An 18,955-nucleotide genomic window follows, 5' to 3' on the forward strand; every position below is an offset into this window, starting at 1 on the left:
ACTGTCATAATTTCCTAGGTTACAATTTTTGCAAAGGTGATTTCACTCTGGTGCCTTGCTTGATTTCAGTTTACCTAACTCTCTAAGAAGACTTAAACTCTTCTGTATTTTGCAATGAGACAGGTGGATAATTAAAACCTGCATTGGTCATTCTTTAACATATATACTGTTAGATCATTCATCATAACACAACCTCTACCTCTACTTTCATTTGCCTTTGTCTTGCTTTCATTCATTAGGAATGTGATTTAAAAAAGAAATACTCCTTTGGACTAAAGCTTCATATACTTGGTCTCAGCCCAGGATTGAAATACTTGAAATGCTTGTGATAAGTTGGCTTGCTTATTTTTACATATTTTGCCTTAAAATGTACCTATATTTTTATATTTCATATTCCAAATATATAAAAAGGAGTATCTAATGCATCTTCAGAATGTACTGAATCAAAATACATTTCATGGTTGTCCTCATTCATTTCTCATCTGCACATTTTTAGTCACAGAAATTCATCTCATTTTCAATTTGTGTCATTTCTAAAGAAAATCAATTTTGGTGGGTATCTTTGCCAGCCCTCTTCATATTCTCTTCTCCCTTTGTAAAATTTTCCTTAGCTATAATTTGTTATGGAAAGAGATTTTAAAAAGTCATTGCAATGATCCAATTAACTTATTGTCAAGACAGAAATGTATTTCTGAAAGCAAATTTCCATTGCCTAGTTCTTACTAAGCACAAGCTCAGATCTCTATTCTACCAAGGCCTATAAATTGTAAAGTTGTGTGCAAGGGGAAAAGGGAGTCTTGGGAGGTCACCCCATGGAACTTACCAAGCACTAGTCCATCCCTTGGAAACTCCCATCTTGAGTCATAAGGCAGCTGCATCGGGTCCACATAAATATATTCATGTCCATCCGGGCTGATTGATTCAATGACTCTCCAGCGAATTTCATACCTCGGTTTCTATAAATGACCAGGACAGGTAACTGGTGAATTACCAAAGTCCCAGTGCACCAGAGCTTCACTGAAGCAGCACAGTGACTGGACACAGTAGAGTCCAACAACGTTTACTCCACATGTAATTGCTGAGCCCCTTCTCTGTGCCAAGCACTGAACTAGGTTGCTATTCTTGTTCTCATTGGCTTCAAAGATCTTTAGTTTTATGAGAAAATATCTACCTGTTTCCAAATGACAACCAGGACAATGAGTGAGATGATCACAATCACCAGCAGCACCAGGACTGCAGCAGCCACCGTGAGTTCAGAACGCAGGGCTACGTGACAAGAGAGAGGGGCACAATGAAAAGTTTCCTGGCAGACATGCACCGGGACAGCAAGGTAGTGTGGCTGTGTCTGAGCCAGGAATCTCTCACTGCTGGTGGGGAAGTGTGAGGGCTGCCTGGTTCATTTTAGATATAGACAGTACCATCTCTCAAACCATCTACACCCAGGAAACTACATCAACTCTTTCCTTATACAAGAAGGGGACAAAATTCAATCAGGAGAACTCAGTATTTTCTCCAAAGTTGCTCCAACGGTAACCTTGTGGACAGAATTTGAATAGGATAAATGCAATTGACAGCTACTATATGGGCAGACACCTCTACTTCATATGCTTTATTACAAAGTTTATTTTGTAAGTTGCGTTTTGCTTATATTGCTTTTGGCTTCATCCATCTTTTAAGGAGCAATGAGACAGAAGATGCTTCTTCCCCACACTCCATCCACATACACAGACATTCAAAGTAGAGACTGTAGCTATATTATTAGACAAGCAAAATGTTGAGGGGCCTCTGCAAAAATGCAGTTTTGGATCTGAATCTAAAACAAAGTCCCAGGTAGAGGTTGTAGTGAGTCAATATTGCACCACCGCACTCCAGCCTGGGCCACAGAGCAAAACTGTCTCAAAAAACAAAACAAAATAAAACAAAGTCCCAAATGCCTTTAAGAGCATTCATAACTGAATTTCTGCCTTAGGACCTTCATTTCTATATGACCGCTATCTGGGATTCAAAGTTCCGCCTGGGGGAGATGCAGCTCAGCTGATGAGTTGTCCTGACTGTTGAGCAACTCACTGGGAGCCACCAGCTTCAGCTCTCGGTTCTCGGCTCCAAGGAGATTCTTAGCCAGGCATCGCACCGCAATGGTCTCCTCCACTTTGGCGAAAGTCACACGGCCCTCCACGGTACTCCTGTCTCGGGGGTGGATCTCCGTGATGATATTTGAGACATTGTTGGCCAAAATCGTCCAGGAAGTTTCATTATTACATCTAGAGAGAAAAAGGGCCTAAGTATAGGGCCAATTCCTGAGAGTCATGGCAATGAGTGGAGCCATGGGAACACTCTAAGGTGGCAAGGAGTTGGGACCTTGTCTACATTTTGGGGCAATACACACTGATTTATTTTACATGCAGATGAACATTAAAACTTGTCTGCATGTGCTGAAGATGGAATAACTCACACATGAACAACTGAAAGCTAAGTGTTTACATAGCAGGCAGAGATGAACAAGTTTAATAAAATATGACTACCACTCCCCAATCTTGAACCTATGAGCAAACTGAACAGTTCAATTTCAACCATATTTAATGATCTCAATCTCCCACCCCTTCAAAAAGGCCTGGAGCCCTCCCTTCTCAACGTCCACACTGGGAAGAGCCACTAAGGTGTCACCAGGGTTGCGATGATCCTCAGATTGAGTTATAAGACCTAGATTCCTGCTCCACACTGGAATCTACTAGAAACTCCAGTTAACATCCAAGTCTGTCCTTAGCCCTAGGAGAAGTTAAGATGAGGAGTCTCTGTCTAGAGGAAGAAACAACTGAGGCTTCTGAACACAACCAGTTACCATGGATAAAGTGTAAACACACCGCTCATGTGCCCATTTAAGAAGGCTGAGGGCTGCGGGGAAGGAGGAGGGAATGGCGAATTAACGCACCAAACAGCAGATGGGCAGATAAGAGACTAAGCAGTCATATTTATGTTTACATGCAGTCCGACTACCAAACAAAGTTCACCAAATAAGATATGTGAGCCAGGGTAGTAAAAATCTTCTTATAATACTGGTTTTTAAAATTCACTTTTTTTTTTAGATTGGAGACGTTTTGAAGGTCTAATGAGAGCCCTGGACCTTCTTCTGACAGCTATTCGTGACAAAAGATACATACTCTGAAGCTATCACACCCAAAACCCTATCTTATAGTCAATAAGTAAAATGTATTTGACATCATTTGTGTCAAGGGAGAAAGATTCTGACCACGAAAGAAGAAGACACATCTGTTTTCCATACTTCTTAATATCCTTGCATATCATCCACTCAATATCAGGAAGCGGCGTGCCTTCAGCTGTGCACCTCACTGTCTGTCCCCCAGTTGAGCCATGGTGATCATCGACTAAGTCCAGAATGGATGAAGGAACTGCAAGAGGCAGAAAGAAGTCAGAATGGAATAGTTTGTGTCCCAGAACATGTGGGACTACAAGGTGGAATATGAGTTCACAACTCATCCATGTGGCATTCAAACCACTCTGGAGGGGCTGAAACCAGTTGTACAAGTAACACTCCAGTTTAGACAGACCCACATGGTTAGCAGCATTTTCACAGTTTTGGTGTTTTGAGATTTATCCCTGTGATGTTTTTAACTTGGAGTGAAGAAAGTGAAAAGTCCATGGTTGTGATGCCTCACACATGTAGCCCCAGCTACTTGGGAGGCTGAGGTGGAAGAGAATCATTTGAGCCCAGGAGTTTGAGGCAAGCCTGGGCAACATGGTGAGAAGAAAAATGGGAAGGGAAGGGAAGGGGGAAGGAAGGAAGGAGAGAAAGGAAAAGAAAAGAGAGAGTGAGGGAAGAGGGAAGGAAGGAAGGAAGGAAGGAGAGAAAAGAAAAGAAAAGAGAGTGAGGGAGGAAGGAAGGAAGGAAAGAAGGAAGGAAAGGAAAAGAGAGTGAGGGAGGAAGGAAGGAAGGAAGGAAAAAAGAAAGGAAAGGAAAAGAGAGAACAAGGGAGGGAGGGAGGGAGGGAGGGAGGGAGGAAGGAAGGAAGGAAGGAGAGAAAGGAAAAGAGAGTGAGGGAAGAGGGAAGGAAGAAAGGAGAGAAAGGAAAGGAAAAGAGAGAACAAGGGAGGGAGAGAGGAAGGAAGGAAGGAAGGAAGGAAGGAAGGAAGGAAGGAAGGAAGGAAGGAAGGGAGGGAGGGAAAAAGAGAGAGAAAGTCCTTTGGTTATTTGGCTTGAAAGGCAAGGAGGTTCTTAAAATTATATTATAGCTTAGGATTCGACTAATGGATTCAGCTAAAGTATAATCTAAAGCAGCATTTACCAAAATGCATCTGTGGTATGTTATTAGGTTTTAAAGATTCTTTTCTAAATCTGTGGTCAAATAAATTAGATATACGGTGATGCTTCTATCACAGGTTTTACTGTGAGGATCACATGAGCACACCTCAGACAGCACCTGGCACATGGCTGGGACTCCAGATAGGTGCTGAGCCTCAATGTAAACAGACTTGGGCACTCCATTCTGGTAAGGACCAATGTACAATGTCTACAAGGAAAACTTGTAGCAAAACTCTCCAGAACAATCTAAGGTCATCTGGACCAAAAAGTATCACTTCTTTCTTCTCAGATTGAGAAGCAGGTGCTAAGCAAGCTGGTGGAGGCCAGGTGCAGTGGCTAACACCTGTAATCCCAGTACTTTTGAGAGGCCAAGGTGGGAAGACAGCTTGAACCCAGGAGACCAGCCTGGGCAACATGGCAAGACTCCATCTCTACAAAAATAAAGAAAGCTAGTGGAGCCTAGGGATTCCTCGCCTACTCTAGAGTAACCCAGAACCTCCCAGAAATACCTGAATTCATGAGTCCAACAGAGGTATCCCCAATATGTGACATCTGCAGACACTCCTTCTCCCCTAAGTATTGCTTTTCTTCCATGACCTGGGAGAAAAGTGCCAGGCTTTCCTTGGAAGATACTCATCTACAGGGCTAGCATTATCTTTATATTCCCTTTACATACCTTGAGTTAACAGTTCAAAAGTATAGCTCTTCACAGCATCTTCATTTTGAGCTACAATAGTATAATGGCCACTGTCTTCTTCCTTAGCACGGATCAGCTTTAATTTGCTTCGATACCTTTTTAAAAAACAAGCAGTAGCTAAGTAAGTTCCAATTGTTTAAACAATTGTACTCTTCAGTTTGTTTTATTTTTACTGTAAAAAGTAAAGTCATCTTTTTTTTCTTGTCCATATCATCTCTTCTGGAATTCTCAATATACAGTGCACACACTGAAGGTCTGGATCATACACACAATTCTTACAAGAGAAAACCAGACATTCAGAGATGAGCAATGGCCCTCTCCAAGAGCTATCAGTTCAGCCAGGGCCTGACTTCTGAATGAATAAACACAGCCTACCAGCTTTTCTTTAAAAAAATAAAAAATAAAAACCTTTGACTTTTACCTTTTTTAAAAAATACTTGCTTCCCCTAGGTAGCCATCATTTAGGTGGTTCAGCCAAACAGTGGAATACCATTGGAGGATAGAATGAGGACACTTTCTACGTATTGGTATGTAGCAGTCCGCAGGATATGACATTCCTACTTGCTTGTATTTTGCTTAAAGAAACTCTGGAAGGTTTCATAAGAACCTAATGAAACTAATAAAGATGTTTCCCTGTGGGGAGGTGGGGAGAACTGGGCAGTTGGGGACAGGAGTACAGTGAGGCTTCTTACAATGCATTCTCTTTTTGTTTGATTAGTTTTCAAGCATGGGATTCTATCACCTATTTAAAAAAAGTTATAGGCTGGCTGTGATGACTCACACCTGTAATCCCAGCACTTTCGGAGGCCAAGGTGGGTGAATCACTTGAGGTCAGGAGTTCGAGACCAGCCTGACCAACATGGTGAAACCTCCATCTCTACTAAAAATACAAAAAAAAAAAAAGTATCCAGGCATGGTGGCACACGCCTGTAATCCCAGATACTCAGGAGGCTGAGGCTGAAGAATCGCTTGAACCCAGGAGGCAGAGGTTGCAGTGAGCCGTGATCATACCGCTGCACTCCAGCCTGGGCGACAGAGCAAGACTCCATCTCAAAAAAAAAAAGTTAGAAAAAATATGCCTCTTCAAACTTTATTAAAGAGAAGCTTCCCCAAAAATATTTTACATGGATTATAAATGACATCTGGTTGTGTGTGTGTGTGTGTGTGTGTGTGCATGTACGTGCGTAAATATAGTATGTGCCCATTTGATTGTCCTTTATAAATCATCACAGTGTGAAAAAGCAACTGGAATGGAGAAGAAAAGCACTGGTCATGGAGTGAGAAGATCTCGGGCGTTATTACAATTCTCCATGCCTCAGTTTCCTTATGTGTAAAACGTGATAATTGTACGCATAGCACAGAGTCATTGTGAGAGTTAATTAAAGGAGATTGTATGTGTGAAAGCATTTCATAGGCTCCAAACACTTTGCAAATGCTGGGGCACTCAGACCTATGAAGAGAGCAGGCTGGACCATACTGGGTGTGCCCCCAGGACTGCATTTCCTTAGAGAGTCCCCTGGGGCACATTGGAATGCTGACCAAATTATCCTCTGCTATTTGTTGTCTACACTTCTTCGGCCAAGAAAACCAGTGGGTACACTAGTTTTAAGCTCCAGGAAGCCAGATCCCCCATCTACCATGTTCATCTTTGTATTCACTGGCTCCTAACAGAAACTAAAAAATACACGTTGAAGGATCCCGGAATCACTAAAAGGAAAAGGCAGCTTTCCAGAACTACTCAGTTGGAGAGCCTGTCCTGTCATTGCTGTGGATTATGGCTTGCAGACAGTGCTCACACACGTGTTGGAGGTGTTGGCTGTACCAGGGTTGCCCTATTCCTCTCTGGCTGCACAGCCTCATGGAAGTTCCTTGTGGAAAGCTGCCCTCCTTGTTGTACACCTTCATTTTGTGTCAACAGAAAGCCTTCCAGATTCAGTATCCCACTTCATTTTTCCTTTACTATTCTATAGGGGTTGTAAAATTCCATTTTCTCAGACACTGCTTCTCAATTACATGTGGAATTTAGCTCAGAAAGAAGAAAGCAAATCCTGAGGCTAACTGAACTGATGAGAAAGGCTCTGTTCTTCCTCCTCCTGAAGGCTTGAAATACAGGACTGACTTTGTCTTTCTGAGATGATTTCTGACAAAAGTATAGGGCTGGTTAGCCGGGTGCTGCGAGATGTACCTTCTGACTCTTGGGTTCTAATCACAGCTTAAAACCTCAAGAGGCCTCATGATATCATCTGATCCAACTCCTTGCCTTGAAGGACATAAGGTATTCTTTATCCTACATTGTAGATGAGGAAACTGTGGCTGAGGGGTGACTCACTCAAAACTCCACCACCAGTTAAGAGATGAGAGCAATCTACCATTCTGATTAAAAGGTAGGGATCCGAGCAACTCACTGCACATGTCTCTCCTGATTAAAGTTAGCCAGGCTCTACTCTTCTTTCCTGTGGAGTCCTCAATTAGGGCAAATGGGTTCCAGATTAAGCCTATGATGTTAACTTTCACGTAAGGTGATGTGATAACTGCCTCATGGGTGTAATCACCGTACATGTCTACTTGCAATATGGATGATGAACATCAGGGAATATATTCAATCTATTCAATCCTGGTGAGTCCAATTTTACTTCCTTTCTTCCATCCTAGCTGAATCCAGTGACCTGTCTTTCCCCAGGGGCCAGAGCTTTTAGTTCTTTCTCCTCATCTTCTCATTAAATACTTACCAGCATACTAATACCACATTGCAATGTTATCATTAAAGGGATGTGATTTCAAGCATCTCTTAACTCAGATTGTTACATTTTCTAGACTGACTTTGGGTCTGGGTTATAAGACACACACAAACCTCAGTCCGCCTCTGATGCACACTAAAAAAAAGGCATACTTGGGCAGAGAGTTTCTTTACCTTATTTCCTGAATCTTTTCCACGTCAGTGGTGATCTCAGTGAGATTTTCAATCAGAGTCAGATTGTTTTTCAGCCAGGATATCCTGGGAGGTGGGTAGGCCTGCACCTCTACAACAAAATGTTTGACTTCATGCAGGTTGACAGCTTCCAACTGGCTGAAGGTAGGTTTGATTTCAATGAACCCTTTCTCTGTACAGGGAAGAGTTTCCATTAAATAATGATTACCACATATGGATCCCGAGCAGCATGGACGACTGACATTTTAGAAAGCAGAATGTACCATGGACAGAAATAGTGACTTTCTTCATTTCTTTGACCTCCCTGGTAGCCTGGCGGGCAGCACATTCGTAATCTCCACTGTCTTTCACCGTGGCCTCGGGGACCGTCAAAGTGTACACCAATTTGATGGATGGGACTTTGATTTCTTCCAGCATTGTGATGCCTTTGCCTTTCTACAGCAAAAGGGGAAGAAAACCAACTTTTAAAAAGCTCGCTCCTAGGAGTGAACTCTAAGGTAAACTATGGACTCTGGGTGACATGGATGTGTCAATGGAGGTTCATCAGTTATAACAACTGGATGGCAGGGATGTTGACAAGGGGGGAGGCTACGCATGTGTGGGTGTAGGGAACACATGGGAAATCTCTGTACCTCTCACTCAATTTTGCTGTAAACCTAAAACTGCTCTAAAAGATAAAACCTAAAGAAGAAAAGCTAGCTGCTTAGAAAATCATGAGATTTTTTATTTTGTTTTTAATTTTTTAGAGACAGAATCCCATTCTGCTGCCCAGGCTGGAGTGCAGTGGCACAATCATGGCTCACTGCAGCCCCAACCTCCTGGCCTGAAGAGATCCTCCAACCTCAGTCTCCTGAGTAGCTGGGGCTACAGGCTCATGCCACCACACCTGGCTAAGTTTTAAAAATTTTTTGTAGAGACGGAGTCTCGATACATTGCCCAGGCTGATCTCAAACTCCTGGCCTCAAGTGACTCTCCTGCCTCAGCCTCCCAAAGTATTGGGATTACAGGCATGAGCCACCACACCCAGCCCATTTTTTAAAAGGACAGCTAATGACAATATAAAGTGTTTGTGCTATACTGCTGAAGGATAAAAAATGTAATAAATTACTGTTTAGAGAATAACACCTATTAATTATTCAATATTTATCTATGGATAAGAAATACTTAAGAGCTTTATTTCAGTCAAGCTCAGAGGCTCACATGTGTAATCCTAACACTTTGAAAGGCCAAGGTGGGAGGATCACTTAAGCCCAGGAGTTCGAGACCAGCCTGGGCAATGCAGTGAGACCCTCATCTCTACAACAAAAGAAAAAAGAAAGAAAGAAAGAAATACAAATGAAAAATAAAAGCTTTATCTCCCTAAAATATAAACAGGATGCTCTGGGAAGTAGCCTTTCCTTTGTCTCTCCATATTTTACAAAGTTTCTGCAATAAACCTGCATTACTTTCATAATTGGAAAAAACATACTGTATGAAACAATACTTTGATTATATATGTGTAAGCCAAATAGCATGTACTTTGGTTTGGAAAAAAAAATTGCTGTCTCCTATAAATAAAAAGCAGTGTTTATGTGTTAAGGATTAAAGTCAGTCAAGTATGAACAGAAGAACCAAATCACTTCATATTTCAGGGAAGATGTACATTTGTTAGACTGTAAATGTCCCTTCACTGGGTGAAGTTTGTGAGGCAATAGTGAAAATGCCCAACTTCCAATCAGATGCCCCAGGACAAATGAAAAGCAGCGGCAAATGCACGGGAGAGAGAAACGGATAAAAGGGAGGAGATCAATGGATAGAAGGACAGAAAGCTGTCAAATGCCTAAAAGAACAGGGAGCAGAAATTTACAAGTCAGGAGTGGAGGGAAGAAATATATATATCTCGTTTTTGTTCTCCATAAGAATATTAGTCATTCCTACATTTGGGCATTCATAGCCTCTTTCACATGGCTGTCTTACACACTTAGTGACAACGCATTAGAATGACTGAGACTCTGTGTAAATCTCCAGTGACCAAGAGGCAGCATGGTGGCTCCCCTTCCCCACTTCCATCTCCCCTCTTCCCATCTTCCTGCAATACTGAACCAGCTTCTGGTACGGTGCTTGGGATTGAGCAAACTTCATTAAACCTTTGCTGAATGATTACATGATAACTGTTCACTGAAGGCGAGCCATGCAAAGGTCAGGCACATAGGAGGCGGAACAGGAAGACACATTGTCCTGGGTGCCAACAAAGCAGAAGAGGAAGGGGTGCAGGCAATCAACAATATCAGATGAATCAAACCTCAGGGCACAGAAGCCAAGACAATAAGAATCAATCACTGTCTCCGCAATAGTAAAATCCAGTGGTTTTTTTGCTCTTCTAATTTTTCGGTTGATATCTCGTAACCAGAGAACCTTCCTTTCTGTCTGACTTCTGAAAAAGAAGGCTTACTGCACACTCTTTACGTATTCTGAAGGGCCTGGTCCAGGAACTATCATTTCAAACTCTCCCATTGATCAAGGAGCTCTAAAGGCCATTTAATCAAATGTGTTCATCACAGAGGTGGGAAGCTAATGTCTAGAGAAACTCAGTGATGTGCCCATCAGTGACAGACGGAGCTCAAATGCAGGTCTTCTGAGCCCTGCTACTCTGCTCCAAGCCATTGCACGTTTTGAGGGTACCTACCACTTCTCCAGGGTACGTCCATTGAAGGTCAACCACCTCATTGTTGAAAACAGCACAGGTGACCACAATCGTTTCCCCTGACTTATACACAGTTTTAAGAGCTTCCATTTCTAGATCCAGCTCTGATGTTGCTATAAAAAAGAGCAAATACAAGAGCCTAAAAATCCATAGGATAGCCAGGATCTTATAAAGTTTGGGTGTTGTTATTTTTTTTTTTAAGAAAACCCTGAAAAATAATTTGCAAACCAGTTTGATCAAGATAAAATTTGGAAAATCTCACAAGACTTGATTGTGAGATGGTGTACAACAATTAGGCGTATAGTTATAATACAGAATTACAAAATAATAACAATAAAAATAAATTCCAATCAAACAGAACACCACATTCCTCAGCAGTGGGTTAGTTATGGTTATACTCATCTGCGATCACCTTGACTAATAAATTTATTCATTTAATCAACCAACCTTTGCTGATCCACACTGCTCTAGACACTTTGTTTCTATCTTGATCCACACCGCTCTAGACACTTTGTTTCTATCCAATTGTTTCTTCTCTTCTTCTCTTCCACTCTGCTCCTCAGTTATTCTCAGTACTTTCCCAGAACCTAGCACAGTGCCTGGCACAAAATTAGCTGTGCTCTGATTTTAAAACAGTGTACTCTTGCTGCTACCCATTCCTCCACGTAGAATAGTGTTCAGGAAATATCTGTTGACCTCAGCATGTATTATACTTCCCCAAGCGTACTAACTGCAGACATCAAAGGGTTGAAGTCTAAACTACTTTCTTCAAATCACTTTTCTTAAATTACTAAAATTAATCTAGGCATCTAACCCCCTGGGTGTATGTTTGTTTTTAGGACCGCCATAGTCAGGAATGTGAATGAAAGTAAGAGGCTTATGTAAGAAAAGAATTCCTTACAGTATTTTCAAGTCAACTGATGAAACATGAAATCTTGCGTGGGTAATCAAGCTTTGGCCTTTAATAAATTTTAAGCTTATTATTATAGCCACAGAGGTCACCCTGACATTGTATTAGCTGGGGTCCTAAATCCCCAAATCAGAATTTAGGATCACCAGTGATGATGATTTAAAGAAAAAAAAAATCCTACATGCACCTGATGATTTTGCCTGTTACTCTTATTTAAAGAAGGAAGGAGAGGATACAAGTACCTTTTAAAGCATAAACGTTAAATGCGATGGTCTGGAACTTCTTTCCTTTGATGGTGGCCTCACAGGTATACGGCCCTACAGTGAAGGTCCCATTAAAGCCCTGTCTGCTGTCGTAGGAGGCAGGTACCACCCCCTCACTGTTGCGTAAGGTTACCGGGGTCTCGGGATCAGTTGTGCGACAAGGTATGATGGCAGAATCATCGTCCTCCACGATGACTAAATAATCCGTCATTCCTAGAGGTACAAAGGCTACATCTGGGTCTGTGGTTTAAAAAAGAATGAAGACTCTATTAGACATTAATTTCACCTTTACACATAAATCCAGAAAAACTATCCCACTGGCATTATTGATATTAGGTATGAGGTTCACCTTTACACATATATCCAGAAGAATTGCCCCACCGGCATTAGTTATCATGACAGCTACAAAGTGATTTTTAAGTATGAATAATACCAAATTGCATGTCTCCTGATGGATAATACTGATGGTAAATATCAATACTGGACAGGAGTTGTGGCTCATGCCTGTAATCCCAGCACTTTGGGAAGCCAAGTTGGGAGGGTTGCTTGTGTTCAGGAGTTTGAGACCAGCCTGGGCAACACAGAGAGACCCTATCTCTACAAATAAATAAATAAACACTAACCAGGAATCTAAATCAAAATTTAAACAACTAAAAACAAAAATGAACAATAAAATAATAGAATCCAACTCTGTTTAAAACAGGAAAAAATATTTCTAGTTTTATTATGAAATGCTTTTAAAAACTCATCACTTATAGTCAGTATGATTGAAAAGTAGCACAGAAATCTGTTTATTAAAAAGTAATCCTTTGAGAAATACAAAAAATTTAAAGAAGGAGAAGGAGCCTGAGAATTTCCTTTCCAAAAGAAAAACAGCTACTTAAGCTACAGTGGTGGTAAGAAGTTCTAACAGTCTCAAACATCAGCTGCAGAAAGGGCCCCTAAATCTCCATTATTGTGAATAAAAAGATCTCTGTCAGACAGTGATGCAGGGGCTACTTGGATGGCGTCTGTGCTGGAACAAGAAGAATTTTTGGACAATCTTACACGGATTAACACTTCAGGGACTCGTGTGCCTTTAACACATTCACGTTCCTACCATTCTCTTCACAGCAGGGGAAAATCCCTCCACACCTAGAGGATTTTCCTGAAGGAATCTAAGTGTGAATGAAGTTGGAGTGACATTCTAAATACCTTCCCTTTTCAAAACAAAGTTTTTGTTTTTTTTTAATTGTTAAGAAGGAAGGTTCATATGAATAAGAGTATCATGAAAGAAGTAAAGAGGGTCTAGATCCCTGGGGACACCGTAGTTATAGAGGGTAGGAAGAGAAGCCCATTGAAAACTGAAAAAGAAAAGGCAGAAAGGTAGGAAGACACACCTATGCCAAAACAGCAAGGATGGCAAGAATCGTAAACGGTTATGTTTTGTTCTAAAACCAAGGATTCTAGCCATAGTCCTTTTTCATTTACCCAACTGCATACTGAAATTGCCATCACTTGTGCTCGAGCCTTTTGTCCTTTTAATTAAAATGCAGGAGTAGGCCAGGCCCAGTGGCTCACGCCTGTAATCCCAGAACTTTGGGAGGCTGAGGTGGGTGTGGATCACTTGAGCCCAGGAGTTTGAGACCAGCCTGGGCAACACAGTGGAACCCCATCTCTACAAAAGTAAAAATAAAAATTCAGGCACAGTGGCTCATGCCTGTAACCCCAGCATTTTGGGAGGCCAAAGCAGGCAGATCACTTAAGGTCAGGAGTTCAAGACCAGCCTGGTCAATATGGTGAAACCTCTGTCTCAACTAATATAAAAATTAGCTGGGCGTGGTGGTGCATGCCTGTAATCCCAACTACTGGGGAGGCTGAAGTGGGAGGATCGCTTGAACCAGGTGAGTTGAGATTGCAGTAAGCTATGATGATCATGCCACTGCATTCCAGCCTGGGCAACAGAGTGAGACCCTGTTACAAAAAAAAAAAAAAAAAAAAGGAAAAAAATATATATTATGCAACTTTTTTAAAAGGAAAAAGAAAACTCCTTCCAACTCTCTGAGAATAAATGTATGTTGATAGTGAATCTGAAAAATCGAGTGTTTATTTGGAAGATATTATAATGAACTATCAGCAACTCCAAGACAGGGCTTACCTATTAATTTTTGTGTACGCAACACTTAGCCCAGTGCTGGACACACTGTGAGTATGTGTGCAACTTGAGTGAACTGAATAGAGATGAGTATATTTCAGATTGTTTATACAGTATCAGTACAGGACATGTCATAACAAAGATGACTTTCCAAACTTAATACAGCTCTGAAATGCTAACAATGAATATTTCTTGATAATATTACAAATGATTTTTGTGTGTGTTTGCTTACATTTTTCAAACTTCCCGCAATAAATATTATTTATATATATGTTTAAAACCTTAGTACATTTAACAGGAGAGACAGGAAGAGAAGAAGCTTGGTCCTGGGGACCCAGCCAACTCACCTGGCACATAGATATAAATGTGCCTGCCTTCAAGCTCATTCTCTTCTGTCTGAGTGTGGTTGTAATAACAAGTGTACAACCCTGTATGGGCCGCCGAGGCACTGCTCACTTCCAAGACCGTCACAAAAAGGCCACTGTTGTTTTCTTCATTTCTGATTTCCACATCGGAGTTCTCTTCTTCAGACATGGGGTACTGCCAGCTCACTTCACTCTCCCCAAAGCATCTCAGAGAAAAGGATGAATTCAGCTGCACAACCTTTTCATTTTCATTTGGAAGGATAGAGGGTAATGAAAGCTGGCAGAGGATTAGGCTCAGCCCTGCAAAAGGAAGCACGCTCTGAATAGGATGCAGTCAGAAAGGACAGCCTCATCTCGATAACTGAGAGAAGCAACAGTAGCAGCTTAGATGAACAATGACCATTTCTACACAAAAATCCGTTAGCCTGGATGCCCATGAAAGGTCCCCCATTATGACAGCCACTGCATCTGCTGAGAGCAGCAAATGTTCCAAATAGCTCCACCAAGCCCCACTAGATTCACCCCTCCAAACACTCAAACAGACAGAGGATGTCTGATTCCAATTCCATATTTCGGACTCTTACGTGTAACCATAAAATATCCCAAGATGGCATGAGCTCAAGCACATATGGGTTCTTTATGGTTCACAGTCACTGCAAAGGTTTCCTTTATTTAAAATGAGATGAGGCTGGGGCGCAGAGGCTCATGTCTATAATCCCAGCACTTTGTGAGGTGGAAGTGGGAGGATCGCTTGAGCTCAGGAGTTCAAGACCAGCCTGGGCAACATAGTGAGACCTAGTCTCCACAAAAAGTAAAAAAAATAAAACAATTAGCCAGGCGTGCTGGTGTACACCTGTAGTCCTAGCTACTCCAGAGGCTGAGGTGGGAGGATCACTGGGGCCCAGGAGATTGAGGCTGCTGTGAGCCTCTGCACTCCAGCCTGGGCAATAGAGCGAGAGACTCTGTCTCAAAAAAAAAAAAAAAAAAAATACCCACATGGAATGAGAATGGAGGCAAGAACACGGCCTGAAGAAACACAAAGCACATCTGTGCTCAGGAATTCCACATCTTCCATTTCTTATGGCCCTCGGGCATGCCGTCTCTCCCTCATGACTTCCAGGGCCAAAGCAGGATGATGTGGATTTATTTGTTTATTTATTGATTTATTTTTATGAGATGGAGTATTGCTCTGTCGCCCAGGCTGGAGTGCAATGGTGCCAGATGATATGGATTTTAATTCACAATTGGTAAGTAAAACCCAAGAGTGAAAACTCTAAGTTCATCTTTGAAGCTCAAATTTCAGTCTCGCTTATTTAGACTGAAATTGCACTTACTTCTTTTGAAATAGAGTAAGTGCAATGCAGCAAAGGAACTGAAGGTTTGTGGTCATTCTGCATAACGTCCTGTAGTTTTCTATTTCTTTTCCCTCTTTTGGACTGTGTACGCAGAGTTCAGATAATAAACCCATGCAGCACAGAACTTGGAAAACAAGAAACCCAAGACTGATAGAAGAGATATTATGACTTAATTATTAATTAATGATTTGTAATCTCCCTTGGAACCTGGTGTGAGACTCCCACCCAACTTCAACATATGACCACTATAATTCCTAAAGCTTGTTAAGATAGGATTTGTAAGTACATCTGGATCACCTACTACTCTGTAGATGGGGTATACTTAGTGGAGCTTAGAACTGTTGACTCTCTGGTCTTGCTCAATTCTACCATATCCAAATGGGTAAGACAAAGACACTAACGGGCTGAGCTAACTCCTCAGAACAGAAGAACACTGGTTTCATGGCGAACATCTGCAGTGCATAAATATCTGGAGGAAAACTAAGACAGTCCAATACACACTTCAACAAATTACCCCAATGACCCTTTCGGTGGGAAAGTTTTAAAGATTTTCCAAGAGCCAAACATTCATCTATCAATTTGATTCCTAGAGAAGATAAAGGTGACTCTGAGATTCGGAAGCAATGTAAGCGTCTTTCATCAGGAGAGTTATGATTTAAGACAAGTATGATTTCTTGGGCAAGAATTTTCTATTATTTATTTCCTTTGAACATTTTTTTTTAAGTGAGGTCTTGCTATGTTGCCCAGGCTGGAGTGTGGTGGCTAGTCACAGGCATAATCACAGTGCACTGCAACCTTGAACTCCTGGCCTTAAGGGATCCTCCCACCTCAGCTGCTCAAGGAGCTGGGACAATAGATGTGCCACCTCCCACAGCTGACCATTCCTGAATTTATCTAATCCAGCTCTAATAGAAGCCTTGTCCTAGGAAAAGGAAGAGAGTAGTAAGTAAATTTAGACATTATTACTAACAACATTTCAATGGCAACATTATATATGTACTAAAACTGCCACTGGAGAGCATTCCCTTTGAAATGGAGTTAAGTGCAATACAGCAACGGGAACTGAAGGTTTGTGGTCATTCTGGATAACGTCCTATAGTTTTCTATTTCTTTTCACTCTTTTGGACTGTGTATGCGGAGTACTGGTAATAAACCCACGCAGCACAAAGCTTAGAAAACCAGACACCCAAACAAGGAACTCAGAGATGACTGGGCTCCGTACCTGTGAGAAGACAGCCTAAGACCAGGAACGCCGGATGGGAAGTCCCCATAGCTCTGGGAAACTAGAAAAGTCAAAGTCAACAGAAACATCATTAGCAAATAGAAACAACTCTGGAGGCTAGTTCTCTTTGTGTTTTGCACAACAGAAAATATTAACAGCATCACTTTAGTCAAACATGTCCCAGGTTAAAATTCAAGGTTCAAACAGTAAGACGCTTGAAAGATGAAAGAATCAATGGGGGCCGGGCGCGGTGGCTCACGCTTGTAATCCCAGCACTTTGGGAGGCCGAGGCGGGTGGATCACGAGGTCAGGAGATCGAGACCACGGTGAAACCCCGTCTCTACTAAAAAATACAAAAAATTAGCTGGGCGTGGTGGCGGGCGCCTGTAGTCCCAGCTACTCGGAGAGGCTGAGGCAGGAGAATGGCGTGAACCCGGGAGGCGGAGCTTGCAGTGAGCCGAGATTGCGCCACTGCACTCCAGCCTGGGCGACAGAGCAAGACTCCGTCTCAAAAAAAGAAAAAAAAAGGAATCAATGGGGCCCCAAGATCATGGCGGGAGCTGCCTGAAGCCAAAACCTTCTGTGATTGCACGCAGGTTTCAATGGTCCTTTAAACCATTTATATTAAGAATTCAAACAACAAACAAATAAACACATATATATATATTTTCTCAGCTTCCAAACTTGAGCTGATTTTCATGTTTCAATTAATAAAGAGGTCACACCCTCTACAACTTTTAGAAAAGTTGCTTAGGTTGGAGTAAATATCTTAATATTTAAGTGCCATTTTGACTTAGAATTTCTGAAACTTCCAACAATGGATGTCATTTACAAGAGGGCTTTGTGATACTGAGGCACATACCAGGCTCAGACCTGGGCACCCAGCCCGGGTTCTCGGAGGAACCCTTGGAGAACCTGCTGGATCCCAAGCCAGGCTAACCAGGGCACGGAAAACCAGGCACAGGCATGAAAGGAGGAGCAATAGAGAAAGTGAAGAAGAGAGAGAAAGTGGGAGAGATAAGTGTGACTAAATTCCTGTGCAGGGGGTAGGAGCGATGCAGTAGACTCTAGGATAAAATTAGAAGGAGGCTGATCATTCACTTTCATGTTAAAGTAAAAGCACCCGTGCAAACCAAGTTCAAGAACTTTCTAATTTTCTACAGCCAAATCTGGGAATGAAGAAGTAGAGAAAGAGATGGAAATTGAGTAAGACACAAATAAGGCAAAAAGTGGGCAAAAAGAAAGGAGGGAAGGGAAAAGAAAATTAAAAGAGAGAAAGAAATTAAAAGGGGGCCCCTGTTGCCCTGGGGTAAAACCACTGAAGAGACTATTCTGGCAAACTGTGAAAAGACCTCTCTTCTTTATCTCTTCCCCATTCACTTTATTTTATCTCCCCCCCTCATTTCTCCCTTGAAGTCACTGATAGTGGTCACTGGTGAAGTCAGTGAGAAGGAACTGTGAATGAACTTGTAGGTGCTAGGGCCAGTAAGTACCCAGGTATTGACTCAAGAAGCCACGCTGAGGGGCCTGGGCAGAGCCCCCAGTTTTAACATAACCCCCCAAAAATCACCACGTTAGTCTTGGCCTGGGATGCACCGGATCCCTACGTTGCTCCTAATGTCACAGGGTAAATCCCAAAATTGGAGACCACCACGAGAGGCCACCTGGGTTCTTGACTTTACCCAGGAAGGAATTCAAGCAAATTTATTAAGAAAGTAAAGGAATAAAAAAGGGTGGCTACTCCATAGGCAGAACAGCCACGCTGCTTAACTGAGTATACTTATGGTTATTTCTTGATTATATGCTAAACAAAGAGTGCATTATTCATGATTTTCCCAGAAACAGGCAGGAAATTCCCAGAACTGAAGGTTCCTTCCTTTTTCCACCATATAGGATAACTTCCTGTCATTAATACAACATTTGCAAACTGTCATGGTGCTGGTGGTATCTTTTAGCATCTAATGCATTATAATTAGCATATAATGGGTAGTGAGGATGACCAGAGGTCACTTTCATCACCATCTTGGTTTTGGTGGGTTTGGGCTTCCTTCTTCATTGCATCCTGGGTTTTTGGGGTTT

The 18,955-nt window shown here is 41.9% G+C and overlaps 1 protein-coding gene across 4 annotated transcripts in view; it reads right to left on the reverse strand.

Moving 5' to 3' along the window:
- PDGFRA (platelet derived growth factor receptor alpha) overlaps positions 1-18,955 on the reverse strand; it is a 65,363-nt gene that overhangs the window by 23,014 nt on the left and 23,394 nt on the right. For all 4 annotated transcript variants that reach the window (XM_055294672.2, XM_063611222.1, XM_055294673.2 and 1 more), the window contains exons 2-12: positions 16,877-16,937; positions 14,282-14,599; positions 11,780-12,040; positions 10,610-10,740; positions 8,208-8,379; positions 7,927-8,116; positions 4,995-5,110; positions 3,281-3,407; positions 2,068-2,261; positions 1,172-1,266; positions 824-956 (exon numbers count right to left, since the gene is read on the reverse strand). In XM_055294672.2, the coding sequence (XP_055150647.2) occupies positions 824-956; positions 1,172-1,266; positions 2,068-2,261; positions 3,281-3,407; positions 4,995-5,110; positions 7,927-8,116; positions 8,208-8,379; positions 10,610-10,740; positions 11,780-12,040; positions 14,282-14,599; positions 16,877-16,925 (1,786 nt within the window). In that variant the 5' untranslated portion in view covers positions 16,926-16,937. The remainder of the gene's footprint in view (positions 1-823; positions 957-1,171; positions 1,267-2,067; positions 2,262-3,280; positions 3,408-4,994; positions 5,111-7,926; positions 8,117-8,207; positions 8,380-10,609; positions 10,741-11,779; positions 12,041-14,281; positions 14,600-16,876; positions 16,938-18,955) is intronic.

The sequence above is a fragment of the Symphalangus syndactylus genome, chromosome 10, assembly GCF_028878055.3.
Source record: "Symphalangus syndactylus isolate Jambi chromosome 10, NHGRI_mSymSyn1-v2.1_pri, whole genome shotgun sequence".
In the NCBI taxonomy this organism is placed as follows: domain Eukaryota; kingdom Metazoa; phylum Chordata; class Mammalia; order Primates; family Hylobatidae; genus Symphalangus; species Symphalangus syndactylus.